Here is a 17,918-nt window from a genome sequence, read left to right as displayed (position 1 = left end):
AAAAGCAGACTCTGCTGAAGTCCACAGGAGTCTGTGCAGGGTCTCCCACAGGAGGAGGAGCCCAACCATCTGCTCTGCATGCCTGGCAAACAACTCAATTTTATTGGTGTTGCCTCTTCTCCAGTTTGTGTTACTTAACATTCTGCTTGTGCTGCTGCAAGGTGGCTTCTGAGTGCCTCAGAGTCACTCAAAGTCAGGATTTAGAGCTGCTATTCCAAACCAGAATAGTTGCAGTTAACACAAATAATTTCCCTAAACAAAGTCTGGCTTTGGAGCGCAGAACTTCTGGTGTCCCTCAGTATCAGCAGCTCATGAAGAATCATCTGAAATTCTCATGTTTTAAAAATACTGCAGTGATAGACTGAAGGAAAATAATTTGAAAGTCATTTAATCACATCTTTCCACTGGATGAATCTGCTACAGGTAATAATTATGTGGCGACAGAACAGCATGATAAGATCTAAGTGCAAGAAATGCACATATCTTGCCTTTTCAAGATATTTTAAAATACTAAAATTAGCAAATGATGTCCAGCAATCCAATCATATTGTCCCAAACAGGTGACATTTCCTTGTGACTTCTGCGTCTATGTGCTGGAGAACTGAAATTATTGCATGCCATCCAAAGGGATGGATCTATCAGGAGTGTTTCCTCACTTAGCACTGCTTTGCTGCAATCCAGATAGATATGAAAGAGCCAGATAAAATCTTCACAAGCTTTGGTGGGCCTCTTAGTTACTAAAGAGATTGGAAAAAGGGTAGGAATTTTGATAAGCCCCATTTCTACACAATTTAGTATCAGAATTCCCTGAGAAGATGGGTCTTTGAGTAAAGCCTACTTTTTTTATTCTTGATGGATCTGTCTTCTGAAAAAAAAAAAAAGTTTTAAGATCTTTTATTCAAAGAGAACCTGATTAGTGGATTTTACTGAAAAGGTGTGTTTCTCCCTGTTTTATCAGAAATGGAGGGTCTGTGATGATTAGAAGAAAATAAACAGCAAGGCAAATTGAGGTAAAAATGAAGGAGCAATTAAATGTTGATCTAACTTAACACCATAACTCATTATTTGGTTATGCAAATCATTCAATATCAATTACTGAGTAATTATTCAGAGGGCAAAAACTCAAAGACTCACATAAAAGAGGTGTGAAACCTCTGGAATTCGCAAGATGAGAGCTCACAAGGTGGAGTTTTAAAAATCAAAACTTATGATGCCTTATTGATTAACCAAATAGCAATGGTTGTTAAAAGCACAGAAGATTAAAGCAAAAAAGAAAAAGGTTTAGTTTTCCAAATGTTATCTCGTCCCTGTTTATTAACAGAAAGAAAGTCTTAAGCTGACAAGTGATGAGGGAAGGCAGGAATAATTGAAGAAAAAAAGGCACTATTAACTAAGCCACTATTTTGCTAAAGTTTCGACCAAAGGCTAAATAAAAGTTTGAAATTATATTCTGCCTGGTGCTCCAAACCAGGGAGAGGACCACAATAATAAAAAAGACATTTTGTACAAAATATGTTCAACATCTGCCAGCCCTCACAACCCTACAGACAGAAGAACCACACATGGAGCAACTGTGGTACAAGGACTGTGCCCTAATCACTGAGAGCTTATCCACAGCACAATGATATATTCAGAGGACTCCAGTTTTTCTATTCAGTTTTTATTGGCTGAGCTGCTTGAATTGTTCATGTTTTGGCCCAGAAAATAATACACCACTTAAAAATGGTTCATCAGAACTTAATTTTGTGAAAGAGTCATTGTCTTCAATGGTTTTTAGACTAGCAAAAGGTGTTTTCTGACACAGAATGCAGCATCAGCTCATTTCTTATTAGGGAAGTGCATCTTTATTATGATGAGATACTAAAAAAAGAATGGAGCTGGGATGAACTTTTTTTTGTTGTTTTTCTTAAAAAGAAAACAACACCAACTGAATCATTCTAATTACAGATTCCAACAGAAGTTAATTAAAAGATGGAAGCCCCCCTGAAAGAGGTGTTCTGAGCCCTGTTGTATGAGTTATTTATTGGCACATAAAGCTTCTCTTTATGACATAAGTAGACAACTACTTCTTTTTGGCAGAAATACTTAATGAAATTTAGAATAGTATACAAGGGTTTCAAAATTTCTAATTACCAAAATGCCAGAGATTTTGAATCATTATAAAAATAAATCTTGCAAAAGGAAAGCATGATAAATCTACCATCTAGCCTTTTCAAAAAGTATTAAAAAGGACCATAATTCACAGCAGAGATGGATGCACAGAGTGCAGAGGAGTCTGACTGAGCAAACAGAAGCCTAGAAGCTAATTTACAACCAAGCAGCTTGATCTGCCCAGAATTAGAATAAATACCCCATTAAAACCATGCTGTCAGACTGTAACTAAAATGGAAAGCATGCTGGGACAGAGTCCTGCTACTTCACTGCTACACCAAGTCCAAAAGCACTGAATTTCTGCGGGCTTTACACAGAAACCTGAAGGGCTTCTGGAAGAGCAGCAGCCATGCTTTTCATAGCAGCCTTTATGGCCACAATCATTTTCCTGTCTTTTCCCCAGGCAGAGGCCTCTGAAACCTGCATGGAAGCAAAAATGCCCTCCCTGAGGACTAAGGAGAAAGGGGCTCTGTTGGGGATGTTGGTGCCATTCACTGAAGGTTTGGTCAGGCAAAGGTGAAACATCTCAGGTGGCCAATTCCTTCTGTTTCCCCTGAGTAACAACAGCAGCAGGAATATAAACTTTAGTTAATGGCAAAATAATCTAATTCCCTTCACTTCTCTCAGTGTCTTCCTCTAAGGAAGGCCAAGCCACCCATGTTGTCACCAATTTTTTAGTTCCTTTAAACAAAAAACAGAAGGAACTATTTCAAGAAAAATCAGTTTTCCCAGTGCGATTCCCAGCCTAATTCCCAGGGATTGTCAGGTGTTTCCTGGTCTCTGAGATGGAGGGTTTACGGAGAATTTTCAGCTCTTCTGTCAAGCACAAATGACCTGAACTGAACCTCCCAGGCTGCCAGATTTTAACCTCCCTAAGCACATAGTAACAGCTGATTCAAAAAGCAAACTTTTGAGCTTGTTTCAGTAAACATAATAATTTGCCCAGTGCTATAATAAAAAAGTGATCAATATCCTGCAGGTTCCTCTTTGTAATTCAGGTGATTTACCAGCTTCAGACAGGAAAATCTAATGACCCCATTCTTCTGTGGATGAATACCAGCACTGCCTTACAAAACAGATCATAAGATGATAACTATTCAGCTAAAATACTGAAATTACTTTTAAAAAAATCAATCAACCAAGATTAATCCAATGGTGAATTTACTTTAATTTTTACTCTTCTTTCTTTTTTTAATTAGAAAATCAAAATCAGGACTATTTTGTAAAGATAAATGTTTGTATGGATTCATAGCAATTACATTTTTTTTTTCTATAGAAAATTTTTGTTGTTTCAGGTTTCATCTCCAATTCACACACACAATTTAAATTATCCTGTGTCTAAAACTTTACAAGCACCTTCCTGGAAAACAGAACTTGCTGTTTTGAAAGGTCTGGAGGCACACTCAGCTTTCATCTGAGGATGCTGAAGACAAACTAAAAAGTCATCCCACTGACAGACATTTCAGAGGACATTAAACCAAACCTGCAAGAATGTCAGCCCTGTGGGTCCACAGGGAACAGAGAGTGCACACTGCATTTTCTGGAGAAAGATGCAAGCTGCAGAATATTTCTTATATTGGTTTAAAAAAGAATTGGTGGCAAAATGACTGAATATTTATTCAGAAATAATTAGGCAAAACCAAATTATTTCACTTAAGGTGAAATGTTTAAAACAATGTTTCTATTTTAGTCTTTTTTTCATCAGCCTAGGACATGAGATTTAGAATTACACTTTACTACTTCTGATTCATGCTTTAACCATCTTGTTTGTCTGTTCATGTGTTTAAACAGAGAAATCCCAATTTGAATGCAGAATTTCCCTTTCAAATTCTGCATTCATTCCCTATGAGCCAGTTTGTCAAATAAAGGGTTTGGGAGAAACCAGAATTTCTCAAAACAAAGTGGAAGTGTGAATACATCTCAGAGGGATGTGAGGTCAGTGCACATTCTCCCTCTCACATAACTCCTCTTGCAGCCTTTGTTTGTTCATTTATAACCCCTGAAGTCCAATACTTTAATTATCCTATTGTACACATCAACCACTTGACAGATTGTTTTAGCAAAACTCTGATGTGCCCTGGCTTTCCTTCCGGGCTGCCAGGAACAGTTTACCAAAAAGGCTGGTTAGTTCCTTGAAGTTCTCCCATATAAACAAACTGCAGAGCAAGTTTACAGTGCCCAGGAGTATCCATGCAAAAACCCCACGTGGGTTCTTTACAAAGCAGAGCAGCCCTAGGTGCCAGACAGGAGGAAAAGCTGCTAAGGATGCAGCATTCTGCATTTGAGATGACTTTTTAGTTTGTCTTCAGCATCTTCAGATGAAAGCTGAGTGTGCCTCCAGACCTTTCAGAACAGCAAGTTCTTTTCTCCAGAAAGATGCTTGTAAAGTTTTAGACACAGGATAATTTAAATTGTGTGTGTGAATTGGAGGTGAAACCTGAAACAGCAAGAAATTGCTATAGAAAAAAATATATAATTGCTATTAATCCATACAAAAATTTATCTTTACAAAATAGTCCTGATTTGGATTTTTCTAATTAAAAAAAGAAAGAAGAGTAAAAATTAAAGTAAATTCGTCATTATATTTATCTTGGTTGATTGATTTTTTTAAAAGTAATTTCAGTATTTTAGCTGAATAGTTATCATCTTATGATCTGTTTTGTAAGGCAGTGCTGGTATTCATCCACAGAAGAATGGGGTCATTAGATTTTCCTGTCTGAAGCTGGTAAATACAGAACGCAAAAAGTTCATGTTTGAGGATCTTCCATTTAATGAGACATAATTATTAAGACACTTCTTAACAAAGCTTCTTGAAAGAAAGACCTTTTGTTTGTTTGTTTTATACACTGTAAATTTTTCTTAATAAAACCCAAAATAATAAGATTTTTTTTCCTTTAATAAAACCTCAAGTAATTTCAGTGACAGATGCTGGTTACATAAGTGTTATCATTGTTGTTAAAAATGAAGGGATGGGATTATTTTTGGGTTAAGAATGAGTTATTGTTTAGATAAAATTAGTTTTAGAGGTTGTGAGATTTTAAAGGAGTAAGCTATTGGTCATAGTTTAAGAGTAGTTACAAGTCTTTGTTACAAGATGATATCTAACTTTTTAAACTAATAGACAGTTATCACAGGGTTTATTTTGCTTTTCTAACTTATTACCTTTACTTATTTCTGTGGCTACTTTTATCTAATGGGTTTCTGTCTCATGTCTATATAGAAGTTTTTATTATAATTTCTTAACTCTTAGCTTATTCTATACAACCACACCCCTACATTATAAACTCTCTACTATCTTACCTAAAACAGTTTCTTACTTACTTAAGGCATATTATTACTTATAACCATAGAAACATTTATGATTTTTCTGCTTAATGTCTATGTGTTGCGTTTTTACATCAATTTAAGCATCTTCTAAGGCTACAGATCAAATCTTTTTGTGTTTGTGGAAGTTTCTGTTTTTCTGATTCCTAGAAAATAAGTGTCTGTGAGCTCACCTAAGAAACTGCCTACAAAACTCAGCAGACACACAGCAAGTTCCCAGTTCCAAGTGTGGACCTGGAAGAAGTGCACCAACTGCAGTGAGTGAGCTCTAAGTCCAGGCCTCAGAATTAAACAAAAATTGCATTTCCTGTGTTTTCAAAAGCTGCTTGGAGAGTGATTTTAATGAATTGCATCCTCCCCTCAACACAAGGCTGGTAGGACAGCAGAGAGGGGGAAGAAAGGTAAAATAAGAAATGGAAAAGGAAGAAAGAGATCCTGAGGTAGATTGAAACATGTGAGGAAGGAAACAAATTTCAAATTTCAAGGCAGGAGGGGATATTGCAAAGTACAAAGTGCAATTAAAAAAAGAAAAATACTAGCCTGACTTAAATGTCAGCAAATTAGCTCCTGGCATTGCTCTTCTGTTTTTGTTGCAGAATTTTACTTCAAAATCTCTTAAAAGTTTCAGTGCCACTTAAGAACATGTTAAAAAGAAAAAAAAAAACAACCTCAAACTCAACAAAAATGTTATGGCACTTCATGAAATGCTGCACTGTTCTAGGTAGGATCCAAGCAGAATATCAGCTGATTACCTAGATAAACTGACCCAGGAAGACCAGGGCTGGCCCAATCAGACATCCCAAAGCTGGAATTAACTGTGATGTTCACTAATTCCGTGTTCAGTCTCAGCAGCCCCTGAAGTTGTAGCCATTTATCTATTTGATGCACTCCAAAAGTCACAATCTCCTCTGATTTAAATCCAGTGTATAAACACATCCCCTCATTGCAAATATATGGCACATAATGACAAAGAAGCCAGATTTGGAAAGTAGAGGCATGATTTTCATTTTTTCCCCCCTATATTCCCTTCAAATTCTCTGCCATTCTCCCAGTCCTCAGCCTGACCTTTCCCAAGTGCACCTCTGCTTGCTCCTCACCCAACATCCTTCTCTTGCTCCTGCTGCTTCAGGAGAAGGCCCAATCTTTGTACGGTCCCAAATCAGATGTGCTAATCCACTGTTTATAAAGTATTCACCAAGACTGCAACAGAAATGATCTTCTATACAAAATTGCTGAATTTCTTCATTCCACATGGGCCTACTACAAGAAAATATTGATTTTTCCAAGTAAGCAGCAAAAATGATAAGTTACATGTGGTATATATAACTCTCCGCTACAATTTTAATCCATCTGTGTTTATATTATTTTGCTGGGATAAAACCCAGCCACTTTCCTGCATAGGATTGAGGCCTACTTTCTATTTCCAGGTATACCAAGGTTTATTATGGTTTAAAGAGGCAATGTATCCATGATCACATTTCACCCTACATTGAGATTGTTTTTTCCCCTTCGTATTTTTTTTCCTATACCTTTTATATATTAAGTTTTTAGCTGGTCTTATTTTATTTTTCTTGGCTTTGGGAATTTCTTGTCAAATACACCAGATGTTCTTGTACCATGATTATATACACTTAAGAATCACAAGAAAGCAAATTAAATTTAGCACACAAAGCCTTTTGCTATAAAAGTTTTTTGAAAACAGTCTTTAAAGTTGTTTTATGCTGTTTACATAAATATAATTGAAATTTTTTTGTGTCTCTCAGTGTAACCCTGTATACAACCTACCCTGCAGGTCTCAAAATACTGTGTTTTTAACATGCAGCAGTTAACAAAAGGGAGCATGATTAACCCACAATATAATCCTGAACTCTGCTTTTATTTTTGCTGACTTCATCCTCAGAAGTGTCAAATATAGGAAAGATCCACACTAATATAGAAAAATTGAAGAAAAGTACAGAGGGTTTCATGCATGTGTTCAACATTAAGGAAGAGATTATTTTCTTTGTAGAAGGGATTATTAAGGAAAGAATGCTTGTGCCACATAAATAATGATGAGCAGGTAAATACAGCACTTTAGACACTTGTATAGCACAAAATGAGGGAAGTCATCAAGAAGCAAAATGCAGCACTCTGCAAAGTGAATCTAAATAATAATAAATAATCATTCACTATTTTAAGGCAGGGGTATTGCTTGCTGTCTTCAAAGTTTTCTTTTTAAAAAGTGTCTTCACAATTAAGCCTGAAAAGGTGATTTTCACTTTTCCACCTCTGATTTCTGCTTTACATGGCACACAGATTTTCTAAGTTCAGAATGTTCCAACTTACTTGTCCTTTCCTGGAAAAAATCCCTTGCCAGGGTAAGAATGAATCAAGAAAGACACATAGATCTCCTTCTCCACTGAACTGAAAATTATTCAGCAAAATTACATTCCCAATGACAAATTTTTCACAGGCCAAGGGAGGATCTTTATTTTTAAAGTAAGCAACAAAATGCCCCTACCTGCTGTCGAATTTCTTCTTCCATCTTCACTGGGGACCCCAGCTCTGCAACTTGTTTGACCCCTTCGCTGGCATATCCTCCATACTCCCACAGGATGTAGTTCTTGGAGTGGGAGCTGCCAATGATGGCAGACCAGTGGTTAGTGCGTCCTTTTTGGGGAGAAAAACAAAACAAAATAAATCAAATTACCCTTGAGACAGCCTCAAACAATAATTCCTGACTTCTAATAAAGCTTGGAAGTCTTTACTCATGAGGCTTTTGCACTTCTTACTACACCAACATACATCTTCAGAGTAGTGAGAACAAGACAGTGAGTGACAAAAAAGCAGCCCCTCAAAGCAACAGGATTAGAATAGTTTTTTCTCACCAAAGATTTCACTTGAGGAAGTTAAAACAACCTTTAATTTTAAGATTCTACGTCTAATATTTTTGAGAAGGAAACCTGTTTCAGTGGTCACCCTCATTTTTAAAAGCAATTTTATTCCTTACTGAAGGCAGAGAAGAAGTAAATTTTTCTGTATTCTATCTGTAAATTTTTCTGTATATCTATGTACTTCTTCTGTATTCACTGTTTTCTTTCTCAGATTTCTCATAATGTAAGAGCTGTAGAGCTCAGCAAAAGGATTCCCATTCTTGTTTCTTGTCTTGTTGAACAAAAAAAAAAAAAAGAAAAAAAGTATAAAGAAAATTTTGTTAGGGAAGTATGATGGAACTGAAAAGAGAATTGAGCAGAAATAAGGAGTCACAGAAGTCCCACAGTCCTGGAAATAAAAATTAATTCACTTAAGTAGCAAGTAACCTTCTGCAGATATATGGGCTTAAAGGAAAAGGGTGAGAAAATGAACTGCTAACATAAGCAGACATTCTGGTAACAAGGCAAAGACTGTAGGAGATGAGGGAGTTAGAATGATGGAGTGAGACAATATTTATCATTTTTCTTCACAATGCAAAAGGTAGAGAGCAGCAGTAAAAACAGCTGCAAACTGAATAAATGAATGAAAAATGAATAATGAAGTAAAGAAAAGGAATGCAAATTTAAGATGTGAGAGGTGGAACAATGAAATTGAAAAGGACAGTGCAGAGAATTGTATAAAGTCAGAGGCAGGAACCTAATCATGGGAGAGTAGAAAATAGATTAGAAATAAAAAATGAACACCAACAGCCAGGGAAAAAAAGACAGAAAAATGTAGGAAGCAGAATAGATATATGAGGGAGACGGCCTAGCAGAGCAGCAAACACAGCAAACACAGCCTTCATAACTTCCCTAGTCCTAAACTTTGACCAAAATACACTTAAAGAACTCTAATTGCAGTAGTCCTGATGTTTTCATAATCTACTAAAATGAATCAGTAATATGTGTGGAAAAAACCAAAACTAAACCTTCCCTCCTCCACAACTGAAGAGGAGCTCTCAGGAGCTGCAATGTCAGGAGCTGGTTTCTTGATCTAAGATCTAGCAATTGTTCCTGAAATCTGCAGTGGCACCTGCCAAAGCCCAGGAAGATGCTGTCCCTCAGCCCCAGTGATGGGAACTCCATCCTCTCCTCCCGACACAGGGGTCTGGCTGTCCCACATGGCACCAGCAGCTCACCCTGAAACACAGATGATGCCTCAGGTTTAGGTTTTCTATGTTTCACATTCTGTGCTGCTTTAGTGGGTGGGTCTGAGCTTCACAGATGGTGAGCTCTGGGGTTGGGGATGGTGAGCTCTCTGCACAGAGCAGGGAGACAAAACAATTCCTTCTCCAGCTGGGCACCAAGGACAAATGATCCAAATCTCAGCCCAAGAGCACAAACATCGTGGGCTGGAGAGAGAAAAACAAGGAGGATGGGATTGCATGGGCTGGAGCTGTGGTTGGACAATTAGCTCCAATATGCAAGTGGACTAAAAGTTATAAAAATGTGAGATCTCATGACCAAGCCATCATTTGCTCCCATCTTGGAGCCATCCAGGCAGAGCCACAGCTGTGGCTCCGGTACTGCCACAGTGCAGCCTTTGAAGGCACTGCAATAAATATCCACTTTATTCCCCTTAACTCCATCTAACTTCTGTTCCATCTCCTTAAGGCATCACAGCCTGTGACATTGATAATGAAAGATTTTAAAATCACAGAAAATTCGGGGAGCTAGAAAGAAAATTAGGCTTGTAGGCCCTGGGAAATGTTAAAGGTAGGCCCTGGGAAATGTTAGGCCTTGTATGTGCTAGATTATGTGAAACTGCACCTGTGCAGTCAGTATATGATAAATGATATAATTGTTAGATGTGATTAGATATAATTATTGTTTAAAGAATTATGAGAAACTATGTCAGGGGTTTGAGGGGGATCACGAGAAATCCATGCTTGGATGAAATCAATGTACACAATAGAACAATGTAAGTTTAATAATTAATATGTAATATATATAACGATAGAATGTAAAATATGTTCGGCCCGAAACTATGCTGGAGTCAGATTTGGGTTTGTGTACCCCTGACACCCAGAGCTCTTAGTAAAAGCACCTGCATATAGTCATTCTGTGATTATGTGTTCCTGAACACTAACATCACCAAAGCTTTTGGAAAGACAACAGTCCCTACAGAACAAAAATGTGTCACCATCGAGAGGAACCTGAGCCCCTGGAAGTCTTTAGTCAAAAGGAGAAGAGGTTATTCCCTGTGCTCCAAAGCTTCTCTCCCTCTCTGTCCTGGCCAGGACAGGAACATCTGATGCCTGTGCAATCATGGCACAGCCTGTTCCACCCAAGAGCCCTTCCCAAAGACACTGACCCTACAGAGAAAGCTCCTGGCCCACCCACCTGCCCAATGAGCTGCTCAAAGTCCTACCAAACCCACCCAAAACTGTACACCAAACTCTGCTACATCTGCAAATGTTTCACTCCTCCCTTCAAACCATCTATTTTTTTGTGAGAACAAAGAGAAAACTTTGTATTTCCTAAACTTTTTTCCTCTTGCCATCAAAAAACTCCTCTGAATGACACAATCTGAGCAGCACAAGGCCAGAGCTGTTTTCACTCTCCAGGTCTTAAGGCAGCAAGCAGAACAATGACAGCTTTCCAGTGCTGTTGTTTCACTTAATTCTTGTAGTTTTGAGTAGCTTCTCAATTTATCAATACACTTATATGTGCATTTTTTTGCAGGAAAATCAAGGTCCCATCAAAACATGAGAATTTATCCTGTGACACATCTCATAGATGATAAGGATATGGATTTCTGTTGTCAAAAATGGGTGATACCCAGAGAAAATAAATGCTTTGCTTTGCACAAAGTGCATGCTCTTTAGGGTTTTTTAAAGAAAATTAGGAGATAAAGAAAATATGTGAAATACAAAGTTTATTATCTGCTTTCTATTCCAACCTTACTGGTGGTACAAGAATAGAGCAAAAATTTTTAGGTGGTGGCTTGCAAATAATTAGTGATTTACCATAGTCCACAATGAATACCATTTTATTTTCAGGTAATTACTGCCCAAGCTCAACAATTTTAAGAATAATGCCAATGACTAGATTTCCATTTTGAACATCACTATATTTGGATGAGATCTTTCCCTCAACTTTCAGAAATTTTAATGCAAAATCTTATTAGCTGTTATTGCTGTGATTAATCATGTAAGTACCAAATGGTTATTTTTTTACTTTTCCAGTTTAAGTAAAATATTGATTTAATTCACCATTTTGTAACAGGGGAGAGAGAGCAGGCAAACTATTGCAACTGCTTAGTTTCCATCATGCAGCCATACCTTTCATGAGTTCACCAACTTGGAAAAAAAAGAAAAAGAAGAAAAAGAAGAAAAAGAAGAAGAAAAAGAAAAAGAAGAAGAAAAAGGAAAAGAGAAAAAGAAAAAGCCACAGTAACTTCCTAGATTTCAGTCCTTTTCTCACGGCCTATTTCAAACCACCAGCTGAATCCATGCAAATAATGCTCATAAAGTTCACACTCAGCAGATGTTTAAATCTTCCAGCAGCCTGAAAGAGCATTGCTGCAATTATTGGTTTTGCTTGTTTTATCTCCCCAACATTATGCTGACCAATAGGATTTGAACAATGCTGTGCTCCAAACCCAACACAAGCAACATTGCTTAGGCTGTTAAAATTTGTGCTGATTAAAACCATATTTGAGTTATATGAGGATATTCTGACACTGTGACAATAATATTTTTTTCAATCAACATAAAAAAGCCTCTATAATAAAGATCAGCCACGAAAGCATAACAAAGTTTAAAGACCTGTAAATGTGACTCATATTCTTCATTAGTTTCCTGGCCTTTTTTTCCACAGACTGTGGACTCAGTAATGAAAGACCAAATGCATAATACACAATTTTGTAACTTCAGCTTTTTACAGATACTTGGGTAACTGCAGAAAGCAAACTTGCAACAAAAATACTGATTCTGTAGTTCAGACACTTAAAAACCCAGAGAGGCCAAGTTCAGAAGGTGTTTTTTATCTGGGTATTTTACCAACAAAGAAAAAGAAGACAGTATGCTTTGATCCATATATACAATCAATATCCTTGGGCAGCAAGATTCAGATATTCAAATAATTCAAAATACTTTGAAGTAAAACAAACTAGGTAGATTGGCATGGCTGAAAAATCAAAATATAAGTGTGTTGCCTGTCCTTTGTTGACTTTTTTCCTAAAATCTCCTTTCCTACCTCTACATTATAAGCCATTCTAAGCTTTCAATTAGAAAAAAAAGGAAGGAACCTTTTGCCCCGCAAAGACATTTTGCAAACACAAACTCACACTCAGCTCAAAATGTCAGGCAAATCGATAGAATGTGCAGATAACGTACAGTGCAGAAAGATCCATTGATTTTCAATGCTGAGTGCCAGCAGGATTCCATACATGTCATCATTTACTCTGCTGAGCTGTAAATAAGTGACACTGTGTCACACAACCTGCTTCAACCCTCCTCAGGGCCCCTTGTGTGGTACAAGCAAAAGAGTGATACTCACGTGGAAAATCTTTGGGATGTGTTTTTTCTGACCAGTTTCCATAAAAAGTCAGCCTGTACTTGGCAGTACCACAGGCACAACAGTCTAAAATTGGTTTGTCAGTCACACCTTCCAAGGCTGAGTCTGAAAAAGCATCAAAGCACCCATTGAAAATGGCTACAACTCCAAACCAGTGAGGACAGTGAAGCTGCCATAATAAATACTCCAGGAAATAAATCTGAACATGGGTTAAACATTGGTTTGGGGTTTTTTTAAATTTAGTTTTTCAGTTGCTGTAACTAAAGGACAAGCCCTAAAATACGGTACATAATTTATAAGTGGAATGAATATTCAATCACACAAGTTTCATTAGAAGGCTTAGTATTCAATATCTTCAAGATTCAAAAGGGGTTTGCTTCTGGTTTCTATCTGATAAGGACAAAACCAATCACTGATTCTCAAAACCAATGGGGCTTAAATTGCTGAACAGACAAAGTAAATGATTCTCCAGTGGGATGCAAATAACCACGTGCAATGTTTTGGTTTAGGAAAGGAGAAATATCCCATGACTCAATACCAGGTGCCTTGGACGCCAAGGGTTATCACCTAAGAGCATGTAGAAAATTGCAAGTATCACTTTAAAGGTGAGGCAAGGAAGATTTCCATAGGTCAGTACAGTAGAGGAAAGACATAACTGAATTGGAGATCCCAATCTGAACCTGGATGAAACTGTCCAAGATCTCCAAATTTTAGTTGAGACAATGTGTTAAGAAAAAATGCAAACACATGAGAAGTCAAGAGATCATTTTTCTTTACCTTACCTTGTTCACAGATTTTTTTGGTGAGAGAGCCCTCATCTTGAAAATAAATTATGCGCTTCTGCACAATACTGGCTCTACAAAGGGGTGGTGGGGGGGTGTGGGGGTGGTGGGGGTGGGTGTGGGGTGGTGGGGGGGGGGTTGGGGGGGTGGGGGGGGTGGGGGGGGGTGGGGGGGGGGGGGGGGGTGGGGGGTGTGTTGGTGGTGGGGAGGGGGGGGGGTGGTTGGGTGGGGTGTGGGGGGGGTGTGGGGGGGGGGGGGAGGCAACAAACAAAGTTTGTACTATGTTTATTTCTCAAGACAAGAAACTTAGTCATAATGACTGCTAAAAAAACATGGTTATACTTCCCTGTCTGCAATCACACGGGTAGTACAGATCTTTTTATTGCAATTTACATTTTAATTTCATCACCTTTTCAGAAACCTGAAATATCTTTCCCTCTAAAGAAGTGGTCATATAGGCATATAGTGAGGACCTGTGCTCTTGAAAGGCATTACAGACAACTGAAAATTCAATATTTCAATCAAAGCTTATATGAAATATGAAGGTTGTTTAATTTTTTAGTCAAAAAATAGCCATCTTAGTGATCATCTGCTCAAGGAATTACAAATGGCATTCTAAAAGATATAAGTCCTTCTGATGTATGACCGCAAGTCCAGTGCAAATCCCAGTAAAGCAGAAGTGAGGAAAAAATCTGGCATAATTAAAGTCTTTGAAGGGCAATTCACAGGTTCCAAAATGACCAGCTACGTTTAAAATTAATTACAATCTGGTGTATTTTTTTGAGCGCTTATGTTTCAAACCAAATTGTAATTACTAAACCTCAGTGCCTCATTCCCTCAATTTAGGGGCCTGGATATTGTAGTGCTTACATAAACTTTAAAAACTACCTTCTTGATACATCTTTACTATCTCAATTTATCATGTGTAAGCTTTATCTGCTTTCTATAAGAAAACAGATTTTGGTTAGTCAAAGCCAATCTATGGACAGATAGAGCCTCCTGAAGATAGCACGCTCTGGACCTGCACTCTTCTTTTTTACAGCACAAGTACACATTTTCCACAACATTTTGTATTTTGTAGCCATCCTCTCTTTACACTCTAAGGAGGGCTAACTCTTCTTACGTCCTTCAATAGTAGTCAATAATTAATCTTATCTTCTAGATTACTCCTCACTTATGACAGGTGAGGATGAAAAGTGAAAGAAAGTGAGACGTATGTGGCTTAATGTGTTGTGCAAGCCATAAACCCTCCTTTTCCAACATCCCACTCCTAAATTATCAAAAATAGGCAGTTTGTGCTGTGGCTTTCTTTGCCAAGATGCAAGGGCCGTATAGGAAAATCAAGAATCCCTTCTTTTTCACCTTGCCAAGCACCCGGGAGAAAACTGGTTTTTGCAAACCTCTTTAAAATTCTACCATCACTGGAAAGGGTGCAAACAACTCTTATCCTTTCCTGAATGAACCTTTTTCCAGGGTTTCTAAGAGAATGAATTGGGAAAAAATAAACAACACCACTACTAGAGCTAACGGCTAGGAAGAATAATTGCCCAATGGGCACCCTGTACATGTGACAGTTCCTTAACATTCCGCAGCCTTCAAACTGAACCAAAGCCAAATTTAAAGACTTGTTTGGATGCTACACGGCAGGAGCAGAAATTTGGCCAAGAAATCCGTGCAATACAAAAACCTTCACCCATCAGTATAAACCCAGGATTAACCCTGGAATGGGCTGCCTACATCTGTTCGACAATCCACGCTGGGACATATTTCAAAACTTGATCAGATCCAGCCTCGGCAACCTGCCTGAGGAAACAAGCAGACGGGATTCACCACCTACTTCAAGCAGGAATTGACTAAATGACTTTCCAGTTGGTCCCTTCCATCTGAATTACCTTATCTTATAGCAACACAATCGAAAATCAGCTTTTTGATAAAGATCCAATTCTCAGGTAACAAAGGTAATTATGGGTATTTGAGAAGCAGTTATTTTAGAAAAAAAAAAAAACAGACAATAGAGAAAGATTGTTTGAAGCCGTGACATGTAAACTTGTATGTATTATTCTTTTGTGCTGCATTACAGCTTGTAATTTGTAAAATGTCAAGGGAACAGTTCCTTTTCTAATAACAAAAGCTTTCTAAACCATTGTCTCTTCAGGTGTATTTGAAACTATATGGTAAACCAATAATTTAAATGGGAGGTTTTGTACTGATTCCAAATGCACCAGGATGGGCACATTATATGGCTACATATATATCAAAAGCAGGCACACAACTCTACAAGTACTCAATTATAAATAAATTTTAAATATTAACCATTTTAATAATCAGCTTCTAAACTGAACATAGTCCAAAACATCTGCTCAGTGTATTCGCTAGCTTCTGTAGCTACTTTTGTTCCCCCTTTTTTTAACATAATTTTTATTATTCCATAAAAGTTCTGATCTTTGGACTAAGGATTCTTTCCTTTGGCTTCGAGGCTTACAAAAAAAACTAAAAATGGAATGCCGAACTTCTAGAGAGAGGCAAAAAAGCTTTTAAGAGTTTACACAAGGTATTCATCTGTTTAATTTACATAAATCCTTCCCATCACTTCAAATGTCCGGTGCTGTCTGAACTTCATGGGAAAGGTGCAATCCAATTGCTTTCCCTCCTATATTAATATATATAAGTGGATCTTCAATTTCTTGTTTTTCTTGGTGGCTTTTTTCTCTCTGACTATCAGAAAATGATGGATAAAGGCAAAAGAAAATAAATTTGACTCAAAAACCCCTTTTTTGTTACCCATTTTCTTCAAGGCAAGGCTTCTGAGTTTGCACTAAAGATTTTCCATCACCAAACTAAGGAGCAAAACTGTTAGATACAGGCATTTCTACACCTGACAGCACCTGCTTTACTGAAGAAAACCAGTCAAATGAACTGTCCAAAAAGTGTCATTATTTCTGTGGTTTAGTTCTCACATGAAAAGGAAAAAAATATCTGGTTACTTCTGTAATGTTTGCTTTGGCAATGCTACTTTGGAATGTCCCTGTCCTGGCTCGGTTTGGTCAGACCACATGAGAGGGCAGTGGGAAAAACTGCCTTGAAAGACTTCCATGGGATAAGACATTCCGTCTGCAGCCCAGCTCCACAACAATTGTACCATCCTGCTGGGAAAAGCTCTGCCAAAGACACAGAATGCATTTGGGATATTAAGAAATGGGAAATGTCATAAACCATAAAAATTCAGGCCAGCATTGGGAATGCTCCAGTTTCATACATACCAACCGAAATAGAGTAACAGTTTAGTCTTTGTTTCTTTTCTTTCTTTCTTTTGTCTTTTCTTTTCTTTTCTTTTTTTTTCTTTTCTTTCTCCTCCCTCGTTGCCTTTTCCCCCCTTGTTTTTCTTGTTTTTTTTATTCTTCTCCCTCTCCTTCCTCCCCCCCCCTCTCCTCCCCTCTCCCCCCCCCCCTCCCCACTTTGCCCCTCCCTTTGCTTGGTCGGGTCGCGGGCTCTGCCGCGGCCGTTTCTTTTCGGTCGGTTGCGGTTCTGTGGCTGTTCCTTTTTTTCTTTTCTTGTGCGTGTCTTTTCTTTTCTTTTTTCTCCCCTTTTCTTTTTCTTTTCTTTTTCGTTTTCTTTTTTTATTTTCCTTGCTTCTTTTCTTTTCCGTTTTCTTCGTTTTTTTCTTCTCGCCCTTTTCCTTTTTTTCCCTTTCTTTGTCTTCTTGTTTTCTTCTTTTATTCTTTTTCTTTTCTTTTCTTTTCTTTTCTGATTTCTTTTCTTTTTTCGTTTTTCTTTGGCTCCTTTTGTCCCCACTTCTTTATTGTCTCCTTATCCTTTTTTTCTTTTCTTTTTCTTTTTTTTTTTTCTTCTTTTTTTTTTTTTTTTTTTCTTTTCCTTTTTTTTTCTTTTTTTTCTTTTTTACTTTTTTTTTCTTATTTCTTTTTTAGTTTTCATTTTTCCGTTTCTTTTTCTTTCTTTTTTTCTCTTTTCTTTTTTTTTCCTTCCTTTTTCTTTCCTCTTTTCTTTTGCTGATCTTTTCTGTTTTTCCTTCTTTTTTCCGGTTTCCCTTTTTTCTTTTCATTTTTTCTCATTCTTGCGTTTTTTCTAGATTTCTTTTTACATTTTTCTCTTTTTTTCGTTTGTGGTTTTTTTCGTCCACTTGATTTTTTTTCTTTTCTTTTTTTGCCAGATTTAGTAGTCCTCTTTTCCT

The 17,918-nt window shown here is 37.4% G+C and overlaps 1 protein-coding gene across 1 annotated transcript in view; it reads right to left on the bottom strand.

Moving 5' to 3' along the window:
• SPON1 (spondin 1) overlaps positions 1–17,918 on the bottom strand; it is a 203,503-nt gene that overhangs the window by 131,286 nt on the left and 54,299 nt on the right. Inside the window, exons 4-6 of the mRNA XM_009097061.4 lie at positions 13,730–13,803; positions 12,930–13,052; positions 7,976–8,124 (exon numbers count right to left, since the gene is read on the bottom strand). Coding sequence (XP_009095309.1) covers positions 7,976–8,124; positions 12,930–13,052; positions 13,730–13,803 — 346 coding nt within the window. The remainder of the gene's footprint in view (positions 1–7,975; positions 8,125–12,929; positions 13,053–13,729; positions 13,804–17,918) is intronic.

This window comes from Serinus canaria, chromosome 5, assembly GCF_022539315.1.
Source record: "Serinus canaria isolate serCan28SL12 chromosome 5, serCan2020, whole genome shotgun sequence".
NCBI classification, from domain to species: domain Eukaryota; kingdom Metazoa; phylum Chordata; class Aves; order Passeriformes; family Fringillidae; genus Serinus; species Serinus canaria.
This window is presented reverse-complemented; position numbering and strand designations above follow the sequence as displayed.